The 27,420-nt window shown below is 43.2% G+C and overlaps 1 protein-coding gene across 1 annotated transcript in view; it reads left to right on the top strand.

Moving 5' to 3' along the window:
• Positions 1-24,108, top strand: part of ARPC5L (actin related protein 2/3 complex subunit 5 like) — a 29,826-nt gene extending 5,718 nt beyond the window's left edge. The window contains exons 2-4 of the mRNA XM_075835499.1: positions 18,268-18,339; positions 20,064-20,240; positions 23,928-24,108. Coding sequence (XP_075691614.1) covers positions 18,268-18,339; positions 20,064-20,240; positions 23,928-23,990 — 312 coding nt within the window. The 3' untranslated portion in view covers positions 23,991-24,108. The remainder of the gene's footprint in view (positions 1-18,267; positions 18,340-20,063; positions 20,241-23,927) is intronic.
• The last annotated feature ends 3,312 nt before the right edge of the window (positions 24,109-27,420 follow it).

The raw sequence follows: 27,420 nt of genomic DNA, 5'->3' as shown, positions 1-27,420 counted from the left end.
CAGAGCTCGGTAGTAGCGACCAGTTTTGGGTGATTATATCCATAGATCAGGGTTGTTATAGCGTGCAGCGTGATCACCGTATGATAGTAAGTGGAGCTGACGGGCTGTGTTGACAGGAGTCTGATGTTAGACATACAAGTTGACTTTGCGTTGTCAGTTTATATAGCTCTGCCTTGTGTCCCACGTCCAGCTCGCTGCTCGTTTTCCTTATGTTCTTTGTTTGTACTTGCATAGTGCTCTTGCCGGGCTTTGGTTTATACATACCTGCTGTGCTGTCACATCCAAGTTTTGTTCCAAATTCCCTATTTTAGAAATACACAGGCCTCAGTGCTAAATATAGGATTGTGACTGGGCGCTCGGATTTAAGTGACCTCTGTATTCATGGGAGAAGTGTTAAGCCTGAGCCTGCTGTGGATTCAGAGTATGGCTCCAGGATCAGGGACGGTTACTTATACTAGGTTGGTTGGAAGTTTTCTATAACTACAACTCCTATCGTGGCAGTGGCTCCCTGTAACATCAGTACCTGCCACATACGAACCCTGCCTTAGCAGACTGGAAGCTCAAGGACTTGGTGAGGGTCCTAACCAGCTGTAATTAACAAAACCTTATGTTCATTTTTATTTGTTTCTGCAACAAATCTGTCCGGTGTGAATATACCCGTAGGCCTCGTGCACAGGGGCACACTGAATCCCTTTTGCTCTATTATGGCGCTGTAGGCACACCGTTTTCCGCCGTATTGCTTCCACGGGATAATACATCTAAAATATAATGTCCGATGGAGCGTGCTACAATTTTTTCCATACAATATGAATGTTATATGAAGCCATATTACGCTGGTGTGCATGAGACCTTATTGCAAAGCCTAAATCCACCGCATGTCCTGGGTACTGCCTATCTGTGTAGTTCGTATCGGGAGGTTTTGTGCAGATGTTTAAGGCCAGGTCAAGGTGTAGCGAAAATGCAGCGGATTTGCGCACAGAAAATCTGCAGCAGATTACAGTACCAGTCATGTGGATGGTATTTTAACAAATGTTCTGATGTATAGGTTAAAGAGGTATTCCCATCTTGGATATTTATGGCATGTGGGAGCCACATCTATCTCTAGAATGCCCCTGACCCTTTTCCTATCTTCTGTTGCTGGTTGGGTTTTCCGGAAACAGCCGAGAAGTAACAGCACTTAACGTATTAAGTGCAGATTCTGCTGCCGATTTCATTCCTTCTACGTTGAAAATGGTGAAATCCGCAGTGAACGTCCGGAACAAAATGACCATGCTGCGGAGATGATTTCCGTGCAGAAAATGTTCAGCCGCATGTGATGAGATGTTTACAATCTCGTCCACTTGCCTGCAACAGTCTTACTCAGCGGACTTTCTGCTTAGAAATGCGGAGGAAAAATGTGCTTGAAATCCGCTACGTGTGTAGGGGGGCCTAACAGCGGCATCTGTCACCCATAGACTAGTATGGAATCCATTTAACATGTCATGAAAAGCTATTGACCTATAGGTTAAGAGAATACCTGTGACATATGCCATACAGTGGCATACGTCACCCACAGGATCCCATATCTGATGAACGTACACCGTGCAGTATACGTTTTTTGTTGTTTTTTTTGCAGGGATCCCATTGTATGGAATAATTTCGTTTACTACACTATTCCTTACTAAAAATAAGCATTACCAGTCCGACAGGACAAAAGAGTTTCATTTATACTGATAAAGCCCTTTAAACACGTTCAGTGTGTACAGTATGCTCGACAGAGAGCTTCCATGGCGTACACACTAAATGTAGGGCAAAAACACTGTGCGCAGAGCCCTAGAGGCTATGTAAACCTTACAAAGCAATATTTTATTTTCCTTTATTTATTAAATAAAAATGTCTATCAGGGAGTTTTGTGCAACTTTTGTAATTGGTTTTTATTAAAAATTAGTTTTTATTTTTACTTTTTGAGATACAGCTATTCTGTATACAGAACAGCTGAATTCCGTACCCGTCAGGTCCGCAGGACTGATGGATTTAGTGTCAGCGAGATTACTTCGTGTCTGACACGCAGGATCGACCTGTTAACGATTACATCTAAGGCTGGATTCACACAAGCGTGCTTGGTCCGTGATATACAGACCGTATGTCGGCCGTGTTTCCCGGACCAAACACAGTGCAGGGATATTTATCTATGACGCTAGGAGTCCCTGCCTCTCCGCAGAACTACTGGCATGTACTGAAAACATAATTACGGTACGGGACCGTTTTCCTGCAGCGCGGCAGTGACACCTAGCGTCATAGATAACTATGATGCTGGGGGCCCGGCTCCGTGCTGTGTGTTCGGTCCGGGAAATGCGGCCGACATACGGTCCATATATCACAGACCGAACACGCTCGTGTAAAACTGGCCTAAGCTCATTACTTGGATGTGATAGACACGCAGGATCCACCTGTAATCTGAGACATTCAGGACTGGACCCACTGACACTGAACTCGTCAGTCCCGCAGACCTGACGGATTCAGGTCTTGGCGCGTGATACAGCTGCTCTGTATACAGAATACAAAGCAACTGTATCTCAAAAAGTAAAAATAATTTTTTAATAAAAACTAATGATAGTTGCACAAAACACACTGATACACATTTTTACTTGAAAAAAAACACAACATGCTTTCAAAGGTTTCCATAGCCGGTACCTGTTCCACACACGCTTTTCAGCTTTAGTCATGAAGGTGTCTCTTCCGTTCGCTCGCTGACATTCTTGTGGGAATGGTGTGACCCGGCTACAGAAAGTGTGACTGGAATTTATGACCTAATGTTGTGAGAATAGCTGTTCTTGTGCTTTACCTTGCACATACCTGACATTCTGCACCAGTTTACATGTTGTTTGAAGGATTGTTTGCATTAAGGCCCATAAACCAGAAGGAGACTAAGGCTTCGTTCACATCTGCCTTTCAGGACGGAGCCCTAACTGAAACAAATTGAAACCATAGGTTTCCGTTTGCATCACCATTGATTTCAATGGTGACGGATTCGGTGCAAATGGTTTCCGTTTGTCTCCGTTGTGCAAGGGTTCCGTCGATTTGACAGAGGCAATAATGTAGTCGACTGTGCTATTACTTCCGTCAAAACTACCGAACCCTCGCACAACGGTGACAAACAGAAACCATTTGCACCGGATCCGTCACCAGTGAAATCAATGGTGATGTAAACGGAAACCCATGGTTTCCGTTTGTTTCAGTCAGGGTTCCGTTCATGGGTTCCCCTGACAGAAAGCTCCGCCAGAACGGAGTCCTGATGCAGATGTGAATGAAGCCTCAGACAAAAAAAGTTACCTAGGTGCTTTTGGCTCCTAAATTGAAAAAGTTAGTCGGCAAAGAAGTTTTTGTTTTTTTTAGTCACCAAATTTAAATACATATATATTCAATTATAATTGCTATAATAAACGCTACGGGGGGAATTTATCAAGATTGGCATTTATACGCCAGTCTTGATCTAAAGTGCGCTGGAGTAAGATGTGCATCTATGGCCATCCACGCACCAGAAAGTCATAGCTGGTGTAGATTTGCACTATAAGTTACGCTAATTTTTTACGTAAATTTGTTGGACAGCGGATGGCCCCGCCCCCTCCTGCCATATCCTACCGATTTTTTTTTTTATTTTTTTTTAAAAGGAAAAAGAAAACGATGTGATATTTTACACAAATTGTGACTTGATAAATTCCCCGCATTGTGTGAGCCTAACAGGAAGGTTTCCCATAGTAACAAATCAGAGCTCGACTTTTATTTCTTAAACTGCTGTGGAAAAAAAAAATTGAAGCAACAAGAACAATTTTTCTTTTAGGCCGTGTTCACATTGGTGTCATGGCTTCTGATCATAACGGAAGCCATGAGGCTGTTTTGGATACGCTGTATAATGGATCCAAACGTCACTTGACTGATCATATTAACCTGTGATGGGGCCATCAAAGTTTCTGTCGTTTTGACAGCAAGGCTGAAGATGCAAACTACCCTATTCTTGCCGTCAAATCAGACTGAACCCCTCGTGGAGACTCTGAACGGCAGTATGAACGCCTTAGGCCCCATGCACACAACCGTATTTTTCATCCGTAATTACAGACCCATTAATTTCTATGGGCTACGGACACCTTTCCGTATTTTTACGGATGGGTGTCCGTGTTGCAGAAATGATAGAACATGTCCTATTTTTGCCCGTAATTACGGCACAGACTCCCCACAGAAGTCTATGGGCGCTTCCGTAATTACGGTTGTGCATCCATAGCCATCCGTAATTACGGAAGCATTGCTATGCGACGTCAGGGCATTGCCCTAGATTCCTTCTAATTTTTTTGTGGATCCGTAAATACGGATGCACTACGGACCGTATTTACGGACACCCTTCCGTATATGTGGATGATTTACGGATGACTACGAATCCGTATTTACGGATGGATTAAAAATACAGTCGTGTGCATGGAGCCTATTTGTCGGATTGGTCCGTCTGTGTGCAGAATGCAACAGAGCGATGCAGACAGATGGATCGACCGATCAGATAGAAGCAGCAGTAACTACTATATGTCCGTACCTGGTAATCTATGTGTGTACATTATATATATATGTTTCTAGGATGCTTCTTTATACGCTGACGTCAGTGGCGGCGTTTAGCAGATGCGCCCAGCGTGCTGTACACTTGCTATGCAGGGAAGAAGAGTTACAGACACGTTATAGCGGTGGCATGGCTAGTGGCAACATGACTGTAAATTCCGATGCCCGTCAACAAGTATTGAGTGTTTCCAATTACTGCTGGTGGAGTGTTGTCATTGGATTTGAAGCTGCCTCATATCATGACGTTCCCACTAGCGCGGTTCAGAACAGAGTTTCTATGTCCGCTAACCTTCTATAAACAGCCGTCGCCCCAGTATTAACTGTGTACAGCCGTGTTCTTATTTTTACTTTCAGACCTGATAGAGAATGGCTTGTGGGGCTGGTGTGTGAATGGAGCCTTGTGGTTAATCGCTTGTTGGAATTTTCCCCTTGTCGTTTAACGTCACAGTGGTGAAGCTGTTTCAGTGTAGCACTTTTCTTTCTCCTTTTTGTATACTTTTACATAAGCTATAGTTGTATATGAAGCAGCGACAAGTCTAGTCTATCATTCCTGTACGTCTATATTTATGGTGGATGACTGCAGTGAAATATACTGGCGCTGTTGGTTGGTGTTCGGTCATAAATATGGGGTATATTTAATGCGCCAATATTTCTGGTATATTATGGTGTGTATATGTATATAGTCCATGCTGTTGTAACTGTTCGGTGATGATTGTATACACGAGGATCGACTTTCTCATTTATTATTGAACTTTGGGCAGTTCAGAAGTGTCTGGCTTGTACTCTACCCTCTTACCTACCATTCCAATTTCCTTTTATGACTCCTCTTAGCTACGCCAATTTTCCTTTGAGCAGTGGTGTAGACCTTTAAAGAGTTAAACACCCAACTTTGCATCAGTTAAATTGGTTGTACGAGATTAGAAAGAAAGGTTTGCTATTTTTCCAGAAACAGCGCCTCTCTTGTCCATAGGCTGTGTCTGGTAGTGCAGCTGCTCCCCGTTCACTTGAAAGGTTTTAAGCTGCTATACCAGACAGGGACTCCCATGGACAGGAGCGCCACTGTTTCTGGAAAAATAGCAAACTCTTTCTAATCTCGTACAACCCCATTAAATGCTTTTATCAGGCTGGAAATAGCTTTGAGTTGTCGGCAAAAATAACAGCGATGATCGTAATTTTATCAAAAGCTGCAGAATCATTCTGTGATCAAAATGAATACAAGGAAAGTATATTAGGGGTATTATTCGTACAAGTCTTTCTTCCTACAATACGTTAACTGTGGTGTTGCAGTGAGCAATTTATAATAACACTGTAGGTGTCTAAGTAGAGGTTTCATGATAACCAAATGATTAGGAATTATGGGAAACCCTGTTAGAAACGTGTTATAATTCAATCTCATTTAAGTTTTATTACATACTATATTTATTCATCGGTAATGATATCAGCAACTTGAAACTTACTTAAAGGGCTTATCCCACAAATCATTTTCATACCAAAAGTCCACAAATGCAGTTAAAAGCAGTTTTACCGTAATTTGCAGGGTTTCTAGCATATAAAAATACCTTTCTCATCTTTTTTTTTGTTTCAGTGTCCGCCTTGGTGCAGCCACTAATCTGTGCTGCTGGTGGTGGGCTCTTAGCAGAATCCTTCTCCTTCCCCCTCTGGCAGCTGACAATATAGTCCCTTCTTACTTTTCCCTGCAGATAGGTAATATGGGATCCAGAGTAGTGACGGTATATACTGTGTGACATCCACTGTATGCAGACCAATGAAAATACAAAGAAATAAAACAATAATGGCTGAATGGGCATGTGCAAGGTTTAGATCTGCTGTCAGGATGCTGAACTTTAGGGTTTGTTCACACGTGGCGAATACGCTGCAGATTTTTCGTCCGGATTTGTGGGCGTAAAATCTGCAGGGTATTACAGTAGCAAAGTGGATGAGATTTGAACAAATTTCATCCACACGCTGCGGACAGTTTCCGTGCTGAAGATTTTTAAATCTGCAGCATATCAATTTAGGTTTCAGTTTTCACTCCTTTCATTGAGAGGGGTGAAAATCTACATGTCAAACATGCGACTTTTGCTGCGGAAAATACTGCGGATTTGCAATGAAAACCACAGGCACATTTTCACCTGAATTTTTCGTCCCCTTACAATCCTAACAAGCTGAGGAGTCTCTCCAGCTATACTGTCATCCTACTGCAGAGGCTCTACTCATTCCCTGACAAGCCAGGCAGAAAGCTTCTTCTATTGGTTGCTCGGCAGTGAGCAGAGGATCACTATGCAGAGACATAGCTGGGGTGAGAGGAGGGTGACTGAGCCCACCAGAACTCGGCTCAATAGGTGATGGTGCACATTTATATACACTTTGAACAACAAATGGCGCAATACTATGTAAATAAATGACATCACTCTTCACTGGATCGTTCTTTTTTAACAGCGTGTAAATGGTAAACATTCATTTTTTATGATACTGTATATACAATGGATATAATCTTAAATGGTGGGACAACCCCTTTAAACGTTCTTGCCCATTGTGTGTACAAAGGATAGGAATAAAATATAACATCACTTTACTCGGGTTAAAAGGGTTGTAAACACACAAATGTAGTATTACCTCTTATGCTGCAGTTCTCACCTCTCCTCTACCAGCAGGAAGCCCCAGCACATCCTCAATCAATCATTAAAGGGGTTTTCCCACAAACACATTTATGCCCTATCCACAGAAGAAGGGGATACATGTGTGATCGCTGGGGGTCCAACCACTTGGACCCCTGGCTATGAGGAGAACTCACCCGTAGTGCTCCACTGGAATGGAGCACTAGTGCGCATGTTCGACCAGCGCTCCATTGATTTTATGTGGAGCTGCGGGAGAAAATTATCTAAAAAAAAGTTTTCTGCCATTTTAGTTCAAACCATTTGTTTTGCCGGAATCTTCTGTCATATTTTAGATTTATTGATCGTAAACCTGTTCTGTGATGGGTAGGAAGATATAGAAGCCTGGGCTTCCTTGCTGTTAGACTCAATAGAAGAACCTGTTGCATTTCCAATACATAGCGGCACAGGTTATAGTATTCTACACTACTACTTGTGCTGCACTATTGTCATGATGGTTAACCCCTTCCCTCTTTAGCCACTTTTGACCTTCCTGACAGAGCCTCATTTTTCAAATCTGACATGTGTCACTTTATGTGGTAATAACTCCGGAATGCTTTCACCTATCCAAGCGATTCTGAGATTGTTTTCTCGTGACACATTGGACTTTATGTTACTGGCAAAATTTGCTCGATATGTTCAGTATTTAATTGTGAAAAACACCAAAATTTAGCGAAAAATTGCAAAAATTAGCATTTTTCTCAATTTAAATGTATCTGCTTGTAAGACAGGCAGTTATAATACACAAAATTGTTGCTAATTAACATCCCCCATATGTCTACTTTAGATTGGCATCGTTTTTTGAACATCCTTTTATTTTTCTATGACCTCACAAGGCTTAGAACTTTAGCAGCAATTTCTCACATTTTCAAGAAAATTTCAAAAGGCTATTTTTACAGGGGCCAGTTCAGTTGTGAAGTGGTTTTGAGGGCCTTATATATTAGAAACCCCAAAAAAGTCACCCCATTTTAAAAACTTCACCCCTCAAAGTATTCAAAACAGCATTTAGAAAATGTCTTAACCCTTTAAACATTTCACAGGAATTAAAGCAAAGTAGAGGTGAAATTTACAAATTTCATATTTTTCTGCAGAAATACATTTTTAATACAATTTTTTTTATAACACAGAAGGTTTTACCAGAGAAATGCAACTCAATATTTGTTGCCCAGTTTTTGCAGTTTTAGGAAATATCCCACATGTGGCCGTAGCGTGCTACTGGACTGAAGCACCGGCCTCAGAAGCAAAGGAGCACCTAGTGGATTTTGGGGCCTTATTTTTGTTAGAATATATTTTAGGCACCATGTCAGGTTTGAAGGGCTCTTGCGGTGCCAAAACAGTCAAAATCCCCCAAAAGTGACCCCATCTGGGAAACTAGACACCTCAAGGAAATTATCTAGGGGTGTAGTGAGCATTTTCACCGCACATGTTTTTTACAGAAATTATTGGAAGTAGGCCGTGAAAATTAAAATCAACATTTCTTCAAAGAAAATGTAGGTTTAGCGATTTTTTTTCTCATTTCCACAAGGACTAAAGGAGAAAAAGCACCGCAAAATTTGTAAAGCAATTTCTCCCGAGTAAAACAATACCTCACATGTGGTAATAAACGGTTGTTTGGAGACACGGCGTGGCTGAGAAGGGAAAGAGCGCCATTTGGCTTTTGGAGTTCACATTTAGCAGGAATGGTTTGCGGAGGCCATGTCACATTTACAAAGCCCCTGAGGGGACAAAACAGTGAAAACCCCAAACAAGTGACCCCATTTTGGAAACTATACCCCTTGAGGAAATTATCTAGGGGTATAGTGAGCATTTTGACCCCACAGGTTTTTTGCAGAAATTTTTGCAAGTAGGCTGTGAAAATGAAAATCTACATTTTTTCAAATAAAATGTAGGTTTAGCTAATTTTTTTTCATTTCCACAAGGACTAAAGGAGAAAAAGCACCACAAAATTTGTAAAGCAATTTCTCCCGAGTAAAACAATACCCCACATGTGGTAATAAACGGCTGTTTGGACACACGGCAGGGCTTAGAAGGGAAAGAGCACTATTTGACTTTTTGAGATCACATTTAGCAGGAATGATTTGCGGAGGCCAGGTCACATTTGCAAAGCCCCTGAGGGGACAAAACAATGAAAACGCCCAAAAAGGGACTCCATTTAGGAAACTACACCTCTTGAAGAATGCATCTAGGGGTGTAGTGAGCATTTTGACCCCACAGATGTTTCATAGAATTTATTAGAATTAGGCAGTGAAAATAAAAACAGTCCTTTTTCTTCAATAAGACGTAGCTTTAGCGCAAATTTTTTCATTTTCTCAACAAATAAAGGAAAAAAAGAACCCAACATTTGTAAAGCTATTTCTCCCGAGTACGGCAATACCCCATATGTGGTCATAAACTGCTGTTTGGGCAAACGGCAGGGCTCAGAAGGGAAGGACCGCCATTTGGAGTGCAGATGTTGCTGGATTGGTTTCTGGGCACCTGTGGGCCCAAAACAGTGGAAACCCCCCAGAAGTGACCCCATTTTGTAAACTACACCCCTCAATGCATTTACCAAGGGGTGTAGTAAGCATTTTAACCCTGCAGGTGTTTTGTAGAAATTAGTGTGCGCTCAATGTTGCAGAGTGAAAATGGGATTTTTTTCCATAGATATGCCAATATGTGGTGCCCGGCTTGTGCCACCATAACAAGACAGCTCTCTAATTATTATGCGGTGTTTCCCGGTTTTAGAAACACCCTACATGTGGCCCTAATCTTTTGTCTGGACATATGACAGGGCTCAGAAGTGAAGAGTACCATGCGGAGTGGAGGCCTAATTTGGCGATTTACAAAGTATTGGTTCACAACTGCAGAGGCTCAGATGTGAAATAATAAAAAGAAACCCCTGATAAGTGACCCCATTATGGAACTGCACCCCTCAAGGCATTTATTAAGGGGTGTAGTGAGCATTTTCACCCCACAGGTCTTTTCCATAAATGAATGCGCTGCGGATGGTGCAAATTAAAAATTTATATTTTTCCCTAGATATGCCATTCAGTGGCAAATATGTCATGCCCAGCTTATGACGCTGGAGACACACACCACAAAAATTGTTAAAAGGGTTCTCACGGGTATGACGGTGCCATATATGTTGAAGGAAACTGCTGTTTGGGCACGCTGTAGGGTTCAGGGCCGAGGGAGCACCATTTGGCTTTTGGAGAGCGGATTTTGCTTGGTACTATATTTGTTTGAGTATTGCTGGTGTTTTATAATGTGGGGGTACATGTAAGCGGGGCGGAGTATATAAGGGGCATAGTCAGGTGGTATAAAAAAATAAAAATAATCCATAGATGTGTGTTACGCTGTGAAGCAATCCTTTCTGCACAGGCCGGTGTCGCACTGATAAATGGTGTCATTTCTTATCCCCCTTTTGGTCCACACTCCGCGCCTTTGTAGTTTGGGGAATTTTGCTGGGAAAGTATTATCCTGGTATAATACGGGCACCGTCGCTTCCATCGGATATGATTGGGCCCTCCCTTCCTGGTTCCCTAATTTTAGGTCCTTGATAAATCGCCTCTTGAAACAGAAGAAATGTTCTCCTCGGGCACAACTGCATATTTTTTTATTTCCTGACTTATTGGAGCCATAACTAATTTTATTTTTCATAGACGTAGCGGTATGAGGGCTGGTTTGTTGCGGGACGAGCTGTAGTTATTATTGGTACCATTTTGGGGTACATGTGACTTTTTGATCACCTTTTATCCTATTTTTTGGGATGCCAGGTAAACCAAAAAACGCAATTCTGGCACAGCTTTTTTTGGTTTTTTTTTATACAGAGTTCACCACGCATTATAAACTACATGTTACCTTTATTCTGCGGGTCAGTACGATTCCGGCGATACCTCATTTATAGAACTTTTTTATGTTTTACAACTTTTTGCACAATAAAATTACTTTTGTAAAAAGAATGTATTTTTTCTGTCGCCAAGTTGTGAGAACCATAACGTTTTAATTTTTTTGTCGACGGAGTTGTATGAGGGCTTGTTTTTTGCGGGACGAGCTATAGTTTTTATAGGTACCATTTTTGGATACGTGCGACCTTTTGATCACTTTTTATTGTAATATTTGTAGGGCAAAGTGACTAAAAAACAGAAACTCTGGTAACGTTTTTTACGGGTTTTTTTTACGCTGTTCACCGCGTGCAATAAATAATATAATGTTTTGATACCTCCGGTCGTTACGGTCGTGGCGATACCAAATACATATGGTTTATTATTATTTTTCAATAATAAAGGACTTGATAAGAGTAAAAGGGGGATTGTGTTTTATTTGATTACTTGAAACTTTTATTGTTTTCAAACTTTTATTTTTTGCACTTTTTTTTACACTTTTTTATACTTTTTTTACACTTTTTCTCAAGTCCCACTAGGGGACTTGAAGGTCCAACGGTCAGATTTTTTTTTTTCTAATACATTGCACTACCTATGTAGTGCAATGTATTAGATCTGTCAGTCATTCACTGACAGCAAGCCGTTTAGGCTTCGCCTCCCGGCGGGGCCTAAATCGGCTTCCGTAATGGCAGAGCAGGAGACCATTGTGTCTCCTGTTGCCATAACAGCAGTCGCCAGTCCCGATTGCCTGTCAGGGCTGGCGATCTGCTTGTAACCGCTACGATGCAGCAATCGCTTTCGATTGCTGCATCGAAGGGGTTAATGGCAGGGATCGGAGCTAGCTCCGGTTCCTGCCGTTACAGGTGGATGTCAGCTGTACAGTACAGCTGACTTCCACCGCTGATGACGCCGGATCAGCTCCTGACCCGGCGCCATCTTGCCGGCAGCTACGGAAGCCGATCAGGCTCCGCCGCCGGGCGGATCTTGACCGGCTTCGGTGCTAGGCAGACCGGGAGGCCAGTATTAGGCCTCCGGTTGCCATTGCAGCCACCGGAACCCCGGCAATTTCATTACTGGGGTTCCGATGAGCTGCAAACACCTTAAGTGCAGCGATCGCGTTTGAGCGCTGCACTTAAGGGGTTAATGGCGGGGATCGAAGCTAATTTCGGTCCCCGCCGTTACAGTCGGATGTCAGCTGTAAGATACAGCTGAGATCCGGTGATGATGGGACCGGCTCAGCTTCTGAGCCGGTGCCAAACGTTTGACGTACATGTACGGCAAGATGCGGGAAGTCAGTACTTTCCATGACGTACATGTACGTCAAATGTCGGGAAGGGGTTAATGATTGAAACGTTTACATGGGCGTAGTGTTATTGTTTATCCTGCCTATGAATGTGGTGAACAAGTTAGTCCTGTTTTAGAAGAAATCCAAAATGATCGGCACCTTCCAGTGGCTATATACATTCTAGAAGGAAAAAGTTTACACCGTTTAATTTATTCCTTGGGGAGCCCTTTAAGGACATTACCTTTATTGTTCTTGTTACCGTCTGTGTGACCGCCATTGCTGAACACCCTCTACTGGAAGATGCCCCCTGTCAGTAACTGGTGCTGAAGCCAGGAGATACTTTGTTTTGCTGCCTGGACTTCTATGACAATAAAATGAGAATTGTGATAACCTGCAGTATATAAATTGAAGCACAACTGCAGTCAGGTATAAAGTAGTCCTATCAGTCATACCATACCACCCCCACACCAGTGTAGGGGGAGACCACAGCGGTAAGGAACATCCGTGTTGTCACCTGCATCCTGCTGAGCCGTTGCTGCGCAAAAGTGGGAATATATTCAAATACTCTTAAGAAAAGTGTGCATGGAAACAAAGTATTAGGGCAGTCTTAAAGGGTAGGTCCACTTTTTGAGACCATTTTACAGTTTGCATATAGAATTAACCTGCATAAAAAGTTGACTCATTTAGTAAATACATTGCACTTCTTAGGGCTCATGGACAAGTCTTCCACGTGGACTGATGGCACACAGAGTCCCTATGACAGAGCTGTAGGCACTCTGTGTGCTGCCTTAAAGAGGAGCTGTCCCCTTCCCTGACATGTCTGTTTTAGTGAATACTTGTATTTCACATGTAATAACAAGTCTGGAACATCTGTTCTTAAAACTCTGCATTGTACCATTCCTCTGTTATACCTCCTAGAAATTTATGAATAAGTTGAAAACTTAATGTTACCATCTCCCTTTATTAAAGGGGCGTGTCTGGGGCTGTGAGCACTGATTTGTCAAATTATTAATAAATTTGGAGGAGGATTAACAGAGGAACGGCACAACGTAGATATTTAAGGAAAGATACTCCAGAATCATTATTTTATGGGGAAAAGTAATTACTAAAATATGCCAGGTCCTCTTTAAGGTCTGTCCGCGAGACACTGTGTTCCCCTAGTGGCAATACTTCTGAAGGTACATTGATACTCCCATGTAGATATCTATTGTGATGAGCTGGGTGACCTCTTATATACACACGTTGTTTCGGAGCATTGATATGTAGTGTCTTGGGTTACAGGTTACATAGCAACAACCCGACAACCTACAGAAACAATGCCCCTACACCTGGCCTAGGCTGTGATTGGATAATGGACAGTCACATGTAGGGTCGTTACTGTCATAGTAACGCTAGTAAGGTGGTGCCCACATTGAGAGCTTGTGCAGTTCGGATTTCGAAAGGTCCTTGGGAGCATGCGTAGTACAATCTAGAGGAAGGCGATGGGCATGTGTTTATCCTATGACCATCTCTTGGCGCAGTTTTTCAGCGGCACTATGTAACCGTATATAGGATTGATTCTACTCCACCGTGTTATGCCTCATGCACACGACCGTATTTTTTCCCACCCGTAAATACTGGCATAAATACGGGTCCTTGGTCACACGTATTCGACACGCTTTGCACCAGTATTTACGGACCCGTGCCCGTAAATACGGTTCCGGTGTCGCCAGTATTCCACCCGTATTTACGGGCACATTTTTGATGCAAAATTGCACTGCACTAATCGACAGCCCCTTCCCTCAATCAGTGCAGGATAGAGAGAAGGGGCAGCCCTTTCAGAGGTAAAAGTAAAAGAAATTCATACTTACCCGGCCGTTGTCTTGGTGACGCGTCCCTCTCTTCACATCCAGCCCGACATCCCTGGATGACGCGGCAGTCCATGTGACCGCTGCAGCCTGTGATTGGCCTGGGATTGGCTGCAGCGGTCACATGGGCTGAAACGTCATCCAGGGATGTCGGGCCGGATGTCGAGAGGGACGCTTCACCAAGGCAACGGACTGGAGGAAGCAGGAATTTCTCGGTAAGTATGAACGTCTTTTTTTTAATTTATTAACAGGTTGCTCTATATTCTGATCGGAATTCACTGTCCAGGGTGCTGAAAGAGTTACTGCCGATCAGTTAACTCTTTCAGCACCCTGGACAGTGACTATTTACTGACGTCGCCTAGCAACGCTGCCGTAATGACGGGTGCACACATGTAGCCACCCGTCATTACGGGAGCTCCATAGACTTCTATGGGCTGCCCGTGCCGTTATTACGGCCTGAAATAGGACATGTTCTATCTTTTTCAAAGGCACGGGCACCTTCCCGTAAGAAAACGGGAAGGTACCCGTGGCCAATAGAAGTCTATGAGCCCGTTATTACGAGTCGTAATTACGACCCGTAATAACGGGAGTTTTTACGGTCGTGTGCATGAGGCCTTAGACTGTTGGTATGATCTTATGGTGATATGCGGAATGCTTTATGCCAGATGTAACCAGACCCAGGCTTTCCAAAACGTTCAGTCTACTTCTGAATGGCTCAAAGAAACAAAATTAAGGTTTTGGAGTGGCCAAGTCAAATTGCTGAGTTGAATCTCATTGAGATGCTGTGGCAAGAACTTAAACGGGCAGTTCATTCTCAAAAACCCTCCAATGTAGTCGAATTAAAGAGGACTTGTCACTAGCTCCCATAAAGCGAGTTATTAGACTCACGTGATTGCTGCTGCGTCTGTGAGTACAGCGGTGGTGGTTACTTCTGTCTCCCCCTCTTTATTAATCAATATGTAAATGAATTGCTGGCTAGCCAAGTGGGTTTGGCCGCCAGCGACAGCCTCTGACACTGACCTATCAGCATGAGGCTGTTTCCTCCAATCTCTCCTAGGCCAGTGTCATCGCGTGAGACTGGTCTAGGAATGTCTGAAGCGAACGCGTCAGAGGCTGTCCGCTAGCTCCGCCCAGTGAGAATTGGTGGTGGCCAAACCCACTTTGCTAGCCAGCAGTTCATTTACATATTGATTAATAAATACAGAGGGGGCAATATCTCAACGGGGGGACACAGAAGTAAGCAACCACCACCGCTGGACTCAGACACTGCAGCAATCACGTGAAAGGGAACCTGTCACCAGCATTTCACCTATCAAACCAGCAATACCTGGTGGTAGTGGGTGAAAAATAATTTTTATATAACCTATAATTATTTTCTTAGTACGCTCTGTACCTTTTAGTATTCAGTTTTTTAGTGCTCCTGCACTGTATGCTAAGGAGTATAAAAGAGTCATATCTTCCGTAGAAAAGAGTCATAAATTCATTCCTCAAGCTTTTCTGAGTTAACCCCACCTCCTTACTTTTGATTGACAGCTTACTCTTGATTGACCGTACTCAGGGTGGGCCAGTTTTCGGCAGTGGGCAGGCATAAGAACACAAACGAACGAGACTGCCGGATTATTACCATAAGGCCTCATGCACACGACCGTAGCCGCGTGCACGGCCGTGATTTTCGGGTCGGCCGGCTGCGGACTGTCAGCCGCAGGCCACCCGCAAATCGTGGGACATGCACATGGCCGCGGCCATTGTTTTCAATGAGCCCGGACCGCAGAACTGGGCCGTAATAAGACATGCCCGTTCTTTCTGCGGTCCGGGCTCCCGGGCCGTGCACGGACCGCAAAAACTACGGTCATGTGCACGGCCCCATAGAGAAGAATGGGGCCGCAATTCTCCCGTGGATTTTCGGGGGAATTGCGGCCGCAAAAACACGGTCGTGTGCATGAGGCCTAAAAGGTGCAAAGTGACTTCAATGGGAGAGCAGATGCGTGAGAACGCACCAATATAGGACATGCAGTGAGTTTCACGCAACGGACTCTCGCTGCGTGAAAACTCCTTCTTGTGTGAACGACCATGTGCTGCGCGTGATTCCCATGCGCAGCACTTGGATGTTGTTGGTGTGAATGAGCCCTTAGAATTCAGTGACAGATCTTACCACCGGCAATGAAGATGCTGTGTTCTCAGTTTGCACGAGGTTTATTTGCAGCAAGTTTGGACAAGCTCTGGGTATTGACATGCTGGCACTCAGATCTGGTCAACTGGAAGTAGAAACTGCGGCAAGACAGAAATGCCTTTTTTTCTATGAAATCCTTCTATTATTTTCCCTGTTTAGGATAATGTGCAAGATTGAGAAGGAAACCTACACGTTACTAAGACAGGTGTCAGTTACAGAAGACCTGGCTTCATATATGGCATTCTAGTTGGGATAACATAAAATATGTTAAAGGGGCTGTATGAGATTAGAAACAGCGCCACTCTTGTCCATAGTCTGTGTCTGGTATTGCAGTTCAGCTCCATTCCCTATACAGCTTGTGGACAGGTCCAACCATAATGTGGAACTATTGAGTTCAGGCAGGGAGCGCTGGGACTTGTAGTGACTCCCCACCAGTATGGCTCATTCTTAGTTGTCACTTCTGTGCTGGTCGGTTTGCACGTTCCGGTTGCGGGGAGAAGAAGGACTGAACGTGCAGCCGGACATTATAAGTGATCATGTCATTATTAGATCTGTTTGTAGAATTGTCCTCAAAAACTGACATTTACTTTAAAATAAGCTGAATTACCTTTGTTTTGTCAGAACATAATACTTTGTGGCGGGGGAAGGTACAATAGTGACATCGTACTCCCGACCTTTGTGTAGCTTTAGATAAGGGAGAAATGTTATGGTCGGTGCCCTTGAATCATGTGCAATGTCCTACTGTTCACTCATGACATCCAGGATTGTCAGGACCCAGGTATATCAAAATGATATATGTCCCTATGGCAAGGTCTCTATTGCATTTCTCATTACCCCAACATGTAGTACTTTGGGGGATACGAGGCCTCCGTCTAGTCTCCCTTGTAAGTTCATAAAAAGGGCGGTAGGAGATTAGACTGTATTGTCTGCTCCTTTTTTCTTTTTCTTTCTTTCCAAAAACCGCACTACCATTTTTCATATAGGTTGTGTCTGATATTGCAGTTTGGCCTTATTAATTTCTGCAGTACCAAACACAGCCTTTGGACAACAGTGGTGCTGTTTGGTGGAAAAAACAGTTCTTGAGTTGTATTTTTCTGTCCGATTGTTTATAGGGGTTTTCCAGGCATTATATATTGATGGGCCACTCTGTTTGATCAGCTGACTTCAGCATTCATCGCCGCGGCCTCTGCAGTGTTTACCAGGCACGGCGCAGTACACACCCGTATTGGCTGTGCCTGGCATCACACATTGGTCCCATTCACTGAAATGGGACCGCAACTGCATTCCTAGGCACAACCGCTACAGATGTGTACAGTGCTGTGCCTATAAAAGGCTGCGGCAACAAAAACCGCGGCCCCATCAATCAGCTGATCAATGGGGGTGCTGGGAGTCGGACCTGCGCCGATCAGCTATTGAAGACTTATCCTAAGGATAGGCCATCAATATAAAATGGCTGGAGAACCCTGATAAAGTGTTATGATGAAGAGACTGATGAATATCTTTCAGGAAAAGCTTGGTGACAACCAATATTCTCGCTGTTATAAGTCCAGCAGGAGTTGTCACCGAGCTTCCCTCCGACTCCTAAGAAGCAAGTCCATCTCGTTCGACATTTGTACGGGATCAGGCGATGTATCACTGGCAGAATCTAGGAAAGTGTGTACAATGTCTTTCTATATTCTCTACCGGTTGCCTTGTTCTTGATGTTTTGAGGTCGGCATCTCCTGGGAAGTGAAAGGTGACAATGTAGACATGAATCATTCCTGAATACTAAGTAACACTTGTCCAGAGTCACCGCTGTGATCGCTGTCTGGGGGGCTGGACTTTTAGTAACTTCTTCACTGTATCCTCCTTAACATCGTTCTGTACAGGGGACCTGCTCCGAGCCTTCAACGCTGCCTTCCGGCACTCTCCTGTCAGTTCCAAAAACCAAATAGTAAAGGTGAGTCCGCCAGCCGACGAGGTCTCTGCTGCACCAACCACGATCCAGGCGGTCACTTATTTTTAGCAGTAGCACTTCTGGGAAATTCTGCAGAATTCTTACCCAGCTTTCCCTGTTAGTCGGTGGCATCTTTTAATATAGTGCAGCCTTTCTATGGGTACAGTTTGGGTACCATTTTAATATGGTATCCATGACTATGTTGATCTCTTCCACAGGACACACTTTTCCGGGGAGAGATCCGTTCAGACTGTCATGTTCCTCCTCCGGGGACTGTACTATACGTTACATAAGAATATTCTGAGATAAATTGTATAATGAAAAATGATGCCCCTTCTAATATACTTTTGTGTTTTCAATTTCTCAGCTTTTTCAAGATTTTGGCTTCCTGTAAGTGAACAGAAACGTTCAGGGGCTGGAAACCCCATGCTGTTCATATCCATCTAATGTATTTGCATGCGTTAATTGTACACGATCAGGATCGGTATACAACCTCTGCATGTAGCCAAGACGGTTTCTGTTCACTGACAGCATGCTGAGATAAAGAATTGAAACGAGTTAGATTAGTAAGTTACATACATTCTGATCATACAATCATTAAAGGGGATTTCTGACACTTCTACCAGTAATACAAAGGTAGTGAAAAAAAATCCTAATATGCTTCCCTTCTGAATTCTAAAAAAGTGATGAGATAACGCTCATAGTGACATCACTGCCTGAGACCGGGGGGCCAACAGAGACCTCACTATTTTTTTATGTAGTAAGGTTTATTTATTTTTATATTGCTGACAGTCTTATGGAAAAATCTTTATTTGCATAAAGTAAAACCAACAAACCTTCATAGAGGACCTAGCAGCTCTCCTGACATGCCTGTTTTAGTACATACTTGTATTCCCATAAAATAACAATACTGGAGCATCTTTTCTTAGAATTCTTTGTGTCATACCTCTGCTACCCTTCCTGGAAATGTATGCATAAATTGAACACAAGGTGTTACCATTCTCCTGTCCATTGGGCATTTTGCTTCACTTGTGGACACTCAGCACTGATTGATTGGACAATCGGACTGTGAAGGGGGGGGGGGGGGGGAATGGTTACACCCAATTTTCAATTTATTCAAACCTTTTGCAGGAAGATTAACAGAGGAACAGAACAATGCAGAGTTCTCGCAAAAGATGTTGCAGCATTATTGTTTTATGCAGAGTGCAAGTATTTACCAAATGAGACCTCCAAGCAGGGCTGGCGTGTCCTCTATAAAGGGTAATACAAATTTTGACATGTAATAGGGATTGGCTTTCCTCGGAAAGCCGAGCGAGCGGTGTACCGGCTCAATAGAAAGTCTGAGCCCATGCACTGCTTGCTCGGCTTTTTGAAGAAAACCAATGAGAAACTAAGTGGCACAGCGCTCACTTGATGCTTTTGCCAATTTGTCATAGCGATCGGTGGGAGTCTCAGTGCTCGGACCCCCACCGATCAAAGCTTCTGACATGTCCTTAATGCTTCGGATTTTTCTTCCGTGAGATTTTATAGCTGAACTGTTACCTTCAGTGCATCCCTCCTGTTTACAGATGTTGTAGAATAACACATAAGAGTACATGATCCCGGGTGGAGGTTATTAATAAGGTAAAGTAAAGTTTGCAGCTTTTCCATGGAAGGATGTTGTACGGTGAATAATGCTGTTACATTTCTTACTCCGTACTGACGTGCTCGCTTCTTTCTGACCACAGGAACGTACACAGGCAATTGTACTGAAGGTTCTGACATCGTTTAAAAGCAACGAGATTGAGCAAGCAGTAAAAACACTGGATCGAAGTGGGATTGACCTGCTTATGAAATATATCTACAAGGGTTTTGAAAAGCCTACAGAGAACAGCAGTGCTATATTGCTACAGTGGCACGAAAAGGTAGGAGTGAGAAAAATTCCAAACTAGAAAAGGGACCTCAGCAGGGCACGTAACTCTCACACGCTGCCGACTGGTCACAGGATTTGTTTTCCTCGTTAATGAAGGCTATCCGGTTTTTCAGAGTAGCTTTGTGCTGTACCACTAGGGGGGACATGTAACTAGGCCCCAAAATTATGGATATAGATGAAATATTTCACTCTAGCTTGTTGGTTCTGTGATTTGATGTTGCTGAAATCATTGATTTTGTACATACGTTTTCCTCAGGATTTTCCTTAAAATTGGCCATTCCAGCTTTGTAGCGTAAGACGTAGAGGGCACATTCTCTACTGTAATATTAGTCTTACCAGTCGTGTAGCAGAATTCATCAGGGGTTTATGTCATAGATGTAGATTATACAAGACCTGGACCTGTAACCAAGCCCCGCGATGCACCAATCGCTAGTCTTCCTTCGTACGTTCACCATTAGGCTATGTTCACATGGTGCGGTTGTGTGTGTGGTTTCACAATTTGGTTATTGGCCGCATGGTTTTTACTGGTGAAAAACATTAAAACGTGTTTCACCAGTAAAAACTGCACGACCATAACTGTAGTGTAAAATCGCTGCAATTCTGGGTAAACCGCTTGTTGCATACTACTAGAACGCGTGAGCACACCCTTAAAGGAACAGTAAACGGATTAACTTGCTCACGCTGTGCTTTAGTCTGCAGGATTTATATATTTAATTTCTTTATATATTTCTCAGTATTAATTACAATATGAGGCCAAAAAAAGAACGATGGAAAGAAGGCGATTAAGAGCGGAATTGCTGGGTTATTTTTTTATGCATTTTCTATATTTGGTGTTCCTTTAACTACAACACACTGATATGACGTGAGTATCTACCTCACTAACCCGGGAATACGCCCTAGTTTTTACATGGGTTGTCCGGTATTGCAGCTCAGCACCATCCACTTCAATTGGATGTTGCAATCCCAGGTACAGCCAATAGACCAGAGTGGCACTGCTTCCGGAGAAGCAGCACACCCTCTCTTTCTATTCTCCGACAAACCCTTTAAAGGGGTATTCCGATCTTAGACCCTCATGACATATACATAGGATATGCAGTAAATCTAGTAGATAGATGAGAATCCCAGCTCTGGAAGACACACCTATCTGGCGAACAGGGGGGCCCTGACCCTGTCCAGTGAGGGGGCGAATGGCTGCTGCATCCAGGTGGAGACTAGGTGGCAAGGTGGCGCGGGAGTATGGAAATAGTGGAAGTGATTGAGAGTTAAATAGCGCAGCACAGCAAGCTACGCAGTTTCCGTCCTCCCGGGCAGCTCTCCTTGGACTCTCCACTTGGTTGCGGTGGCCAGCAGTTGTCTCACCAGGCCGGGGCACCCTTGTTTATGAGAGAGGTGCGGCCTCCAGTGCTGAGACCCGCATCTTTAAGATATTTATGGCCTGTCCTGTGAATAAATGTCTAAGATGCCATTAAAGGCTTAACTTTGCAATGTGAACATGAAGTGGACGTCTTTTGCAGCCTCGTGTGTGAGCTTTGTCTTCAGTCATTCCTCCTGTGCTTTAGGCTTTGTTCCGTTTTCATCAGATTTGGCGGGAAGAATAGCACTTCATGCATCACTATTCTTCCCGCCAGTGTGGCGGATCCGGCACCGCGTACCCTGAAGTCACCACTCAAGTGTGAGCATAGACTTAGTAGTTTGTCCTCTTCTGCCTTTTTGATACATTTTCCTTTTGAACTCTCCTGACTTTTCCTCCTATATCTATTTCCTTTTGCCAATTTCTCCTAGTTAATTTGTTTTTGCAATGGGGATGGGGGGGGGGTGTCTTCATTTATTGCATCCATTGGGCTCACACTTTAATTCATTTTTCACTTTAAATCATTCGTTTTTAATTCACACCATAATCATTAGTGATGACCGGAACCTACGTTTTCTCCCATCCGAATAGGTGCCCCTATTAATGTGTTTGTTCCTACAATTACTTCTGTGGCTCGTCGGAGCGGAGCCCTGACTGACACAAACTGAAACCATACATTTCCATCACCATTGATTTCAATGGTGACGGATCCGGTGCCAATGATTTCAGTTCGTCTCCGTTGTGCAAGGGTTTTGACGGGATAAATACCGCTATTCATCCCGTCAAAACGACGGTACCCTTGCACAATGGTAACAAACTGAAACCACTGGCATCAGATCCGTCACCATTGAAATCAATGGTGATGGAAACGGAAACCTATGGTTTCAGTTTGTGTCCGTCAGGGCTCCGTTCCGACGGAAAGCTCAGTCGGAACGGAACCCTGACACAGGTGTGAACGAAGCCTAAGTCACAAGGTTATCACACATCAAATTATAGAAACCCATTACCGTACTTTTCACATGGGTGATCTACGTCTTGCTTATCCTTGTTGAGGGATTGTAGCCGTTTTTTATGGAAATAATGTAACGTTTTATGCATGAACTGCACATTTCCAGATGTGTTTATAATTTTATGTTGATTTTAGGCGACTGTTAACATGAATGACATTGACCGCTCTTCCACTATGCGTTGTCCTCTGTACAATGTATCACTGTGTGGTGCTTTATGACGGAGATAGTTTTGTGTGTATTTGTATAACCATGCACACTGTCGTATCTGAAATCCACGTCACCCGGAACTCTTACTCACCTGGTCAGTCAAAACCTGGGGGATTCTTCTTCCTGCTCCCTCCATATGTAGGAGCATTGGTACCTGTACACATTGGTGTGATCTGTGTGATACTGTAGTGTCTAAGGGAGTATATATTTATACATAGGAAGGGACAGATCATAATACCAGCCCATGCAGGCAGTGAGAATCCCTCAGATCTCTGCATTGAAGACCCCAGATAAATAAGATTATGGGGTATGACAGAGCGAGTCTAACTCCAGCAAAATCTGAATTCTAGTTTAACTAAATAAAGTTTGTTTGCATAATGTAAAGTTATACAGTTTTCTGATTATATTTTCTTTTATAAATTCCTCTGTTTTCAAAATCTCTGCTTGCTGTCATTTAGTAGGAACCTTCATTGTTTACTTCCAGGGGGTAAAAATCTGTTCTGGTCATGTGATGATCACACAGGTGCCCGGCTCGTTACAAGACAGAATGTTTCCATGTAACGGCTGACACGCGTTTCGGCTAATATCCATGCGAGTGTTTGCTCGGCAAAATTACCACATGGTTTTGTGAGTACAACTGCTGTTTACCTGCAAAATGATGCGGCCATTAATGAATAGACCCTTAATGGTTGCACAATTTTGTCAGATAAACAGCAGATTTATTCACAAGACCACCCAAACATGAATACTCATTTGAGAATTGCACTGAACAGTCTGACCACTTGGTTTTTAGCAAAGTGAGACCTTATACTGAGTCGTGCACCGGTGTGATCATCACATGACCAGGACAGATTTTATTTCAATGAATGGGGTCTATTGAATGACAGCAAACAGAGATTTTGAAAACTGTGAGGAATTTATAGAAGTAGTATATTGGAAAATTGTATAACTTTTTTCATTATACAAAGAATAACCTTTATTTGCAGGAATCTGAATACCCCCTTCTAAGACGCTCTACATTAAGATTAGACTAGGACTCTTATTCTTATAGTATGACTATTATTACGCTTTAGGAGAGTATTGTAACATTTTTTTTCCCTCCCCCAAACAGGCATTCGTAATAGGAGGCCTTGGCTCCATAGTCCGAGTTCTGACCTCACGGAAATCCGTGTAAAAGACTGTATTAGCTGAATCGAGAAGTTTATGTTCCGGGGCTCCAGTGAAGGAAGAGTGGATGCCGAGGCCCGACTGTCCGCAGAGTGCTATATATTAAACTGTTTTGGAAAATTCAATTGGGAATGCTTCTTATTACTGACTGTGGACGAGGCATGAATGTATGTTTGTTTAATGGGGTATATTTTGTTGCAAGCACCAGTCCTCCTTAGCAACGCACTGTAAACCGACAAGGATGAGGAATTATGATGAACGAGCGGCAAAATTTACTAAAAGTGGCCATAAAACACATCCAAATCCGGCCGAGCCTAGAGGTCTACGTAGCGAGCCTGCGCCAAGTCCCAAATTAACAATGTATAAATTTCTATGTGCCCTCATATACGCCAACTAGAATTCCCATGATAAAAAGCCAGCAAGGTTAGAATCAGAAAAGACCAATTCCAGGGTCATAGGACTGGTGGCTTTTTATTTGTTAACTTGTACATACAGGATTTTAGGAGTTCCTTGAGTTTGGTCTTACTTGAAATAACGGCTTTAACCCTTCCCTCTGCCACACAGGCCGGCAGCGCAGCGTTCTTCCAGGGGAGGTGCTCGCCTCTGTGGCACTGAAAGGGGTAAAGCCTTGTAGTGATTGGGGAAATATGTGTTTGTGATGTTTCTAAGTTAAACCTGCAGTATATCTGGGGGGCGGTTTGGTATTCTTTGTCCCGACAGTGAGTGTTTTGGAGAAAGACGACCACTCTCCTGTAGTGCCCACTGCTCTACTGATACCTGCAAACTTTATTAAACTTACAGCTTCCATGAGTGAAGTGATGGAATAATTTTGTTTTATCTTTGTGTTAATTGGTTGATACTTTGTCATTATCATTTTTTTTTCCTTTAGAAGCAACATTGCATGATTCACCCTTGAACACTGAATATTTATTTTGTTTTCCATAGTCGCATACATTGACGTGGGCAGCTATGTCCTGCTGGAGTCAATGTGCTGTGCGCCAGGGAAGGCGGTGAGAGTAGAAGGCTCATCTGGTAGGTTGTTCCGAGCCGGTCCACCGCCATCCAACAAGCTTTCCCACTGAACATGCAATGTTGCTCTCAGTAGCAGGGGTTTAAACTTTGGGATATTCCTGAAGAGCAGTGTTGTCTAATATGTGGTGTGTGCACCGTTGACCACTGGGGCCCGCAGGCTGCATTGGGGCCAACACCATCCATTGGACAGACCTGCTTTCTACAATACTGAATGTGGGTTTGTTGTCCAGAGAAGGATTATCTGTAAAGTGCCTGCTACATCAATAAATCTCTTGGATCACTCATTGCAAATGGTTTTGTTTATAGAATGAAGGATTTACCGTCTGGTCACTGAGTGTTTACCTTCGACAGATCTGTGTCTATTCTCATCACCTAAAACTGTTGTAGAAATATTGTAAGAATAGCAGATATGTTCTTATCTGATGGTGCGAACACTCCCTGCCGTCTACGGCATGTGACAAGGTATTCAGACAGAGATTATCTGAATTTCCTTCATGTCCTGTCAGTAGGTTCATAGAGGTTCTCCACCTTAACATCTTTTTACAAAAAGCTGATCAATATGGATGTACAATGGTGAAAATCCTGGTAACTGACTACCACACTTTTGAAAACAGTGGAGATAAAGTTATGCCGTCGAATGTATGCCAAACTATGGGCATGGTAGATGTACGCACCGGGACATAGTGCCCAAATGCAGAGTGAACTTAGGTCTACAGCTCAAAGCCAAACTGGCACTGAGTAACACACAGGCTGGTTGCTACGGATGTGCTGCCTGACAACCCCATGTGACAAGGCTGTAGCCATTAGGCAGTACTTGTATCCCCAGCAACCAGTCTGTCTCCAATGACTCAGTTGTTCAGATGAATTGGCACAATGCTGACAGCAGATAAAGGGGGAAGCTGCCTGTATATAGAACTATATGTATATAACAATGTTTTATGGTAGGCTAAGTGCGGTCCTGGCTACTATGCCCACAATGGATTACTAAGTTTCATTCTATTCCTTTAATGGTTTGTGCACTTTGGTGACCAATTTCTTAATATTGCCGCAAAATTAATTTTTTTTATAATTAAGCAACTTTTCATATAGTCGTGATTTAGGGATGTCACGATACCAGAATTTGGACTTCGATACTGATACTTCGTTTAGTATTGCGATTTTGATACCAATTCGATCCTTTGCCAACAGTAATAAAAAAAGAAAAAAGTTCTTCCATTTTCTGATGTGAGGCGCGAGGTGTGATGATGAATTTAACCTCCATTTGCCTCACATTAATAGTAATTAACCCCATCATGTTTCTCAGTTATAATGGGTTAATATGTAAGGTACATGATGGGGTTAATTACTATTAATGTGAGGCACATTGAGGTTAAATTCATCATCGCACCTCGTGCCCCACAATAAGTGAAAGAAAGCAGTTTTTATTTTATTTTTTTACAGCGTACACATCATAAATGATGCAAAAAAAATTGTTGTTCGGGTTATTACGGCTGCGCCAATACTGAATGTGTATATTTTATGTATTGAGACTTATTTTAATGTTTATTGTAAAAAAGGTGTATGTGTATTTTTTTATTTTATTTATATTACTTTGTTTTTACTTTATTATTTAAACTTTAATGTACTGACATATATCTATATTACAGTACATTAGCCTGTGTACGGATAGTACACAGGCAGTTGTTAGGACATAAGTATGCCCTAACAGGAAATATGGTAGGACAGCCCTGGGGTCCTTCAATGGACCCTGGGCTGTCTGCCCATATATGGTATATCCCTCAATCGCTTCACAGGAATTCCCTGTGATGCAATCCAAAGGGCACTCCCGCCCTTCTCACTTTCCCCTGAATGCTACAGTCCGCTAACGGCGGAGATGAGGTTTCTCTGATATCCGCCGTTATAGAGCGGGGCTGCGGCTCTGTAATACAGTCATTGCCTCGCTCCTGACAGGAAGTGCGTGCGCGGTCAGCATGAGGAGATGCGGCCGGCGCTGCACTAATGAGCGGCGGTTCAGGCACTGAGGACAAAAGATGGTGTTTTGCAGTGCGCCCACCATGTTCCGTCTTCAGTGCCGCCGCTCATTAGTGCAGCGCCGGCTGCATCTCCTCATGCTGACCCCGCATCGTGCATCCCTGGTCGTGATTAAAAATCGAGTCGTGTGAACTTTTACTCAACAGATATCAATCAAATATAAATCCTGAATGTATAATACAGGAACAGCTTCCAGTCACCAAGTGAAACTTGCAAGACAACGTTCCTATTACCATCCATTACAGCAGGTGAGTAAATTATAATGGGTCATAATCGCAAATCTACTGCATAACAAATAAATTGTTAGTTTCTTCATCCTATGTAGCCTTTATTAAAGTGGCTGTCTGAGATTAGGAAAAAAAAAGGGTCTTTCT

The sequence above is a fragment of the Rhinoderma darwinii genome, chromosome 8 (assembly GCF_050947455.1).
Source record: "Rhinoderma darwinii isolate aRhiDar2 chromosome 8, aRhiDar2.hap1, whole genome shotgun sequence".
Classification (NCBI taxonomy): Eukaryota; Metazoa; Chordata; class Amphibia; order Anura; family Rhinodermatidae; genus Rhinoderma; species Rhinoderma darwinii.
This window is presented reverse-complemented; position numbering and strand designations above follow the sequence as displayed.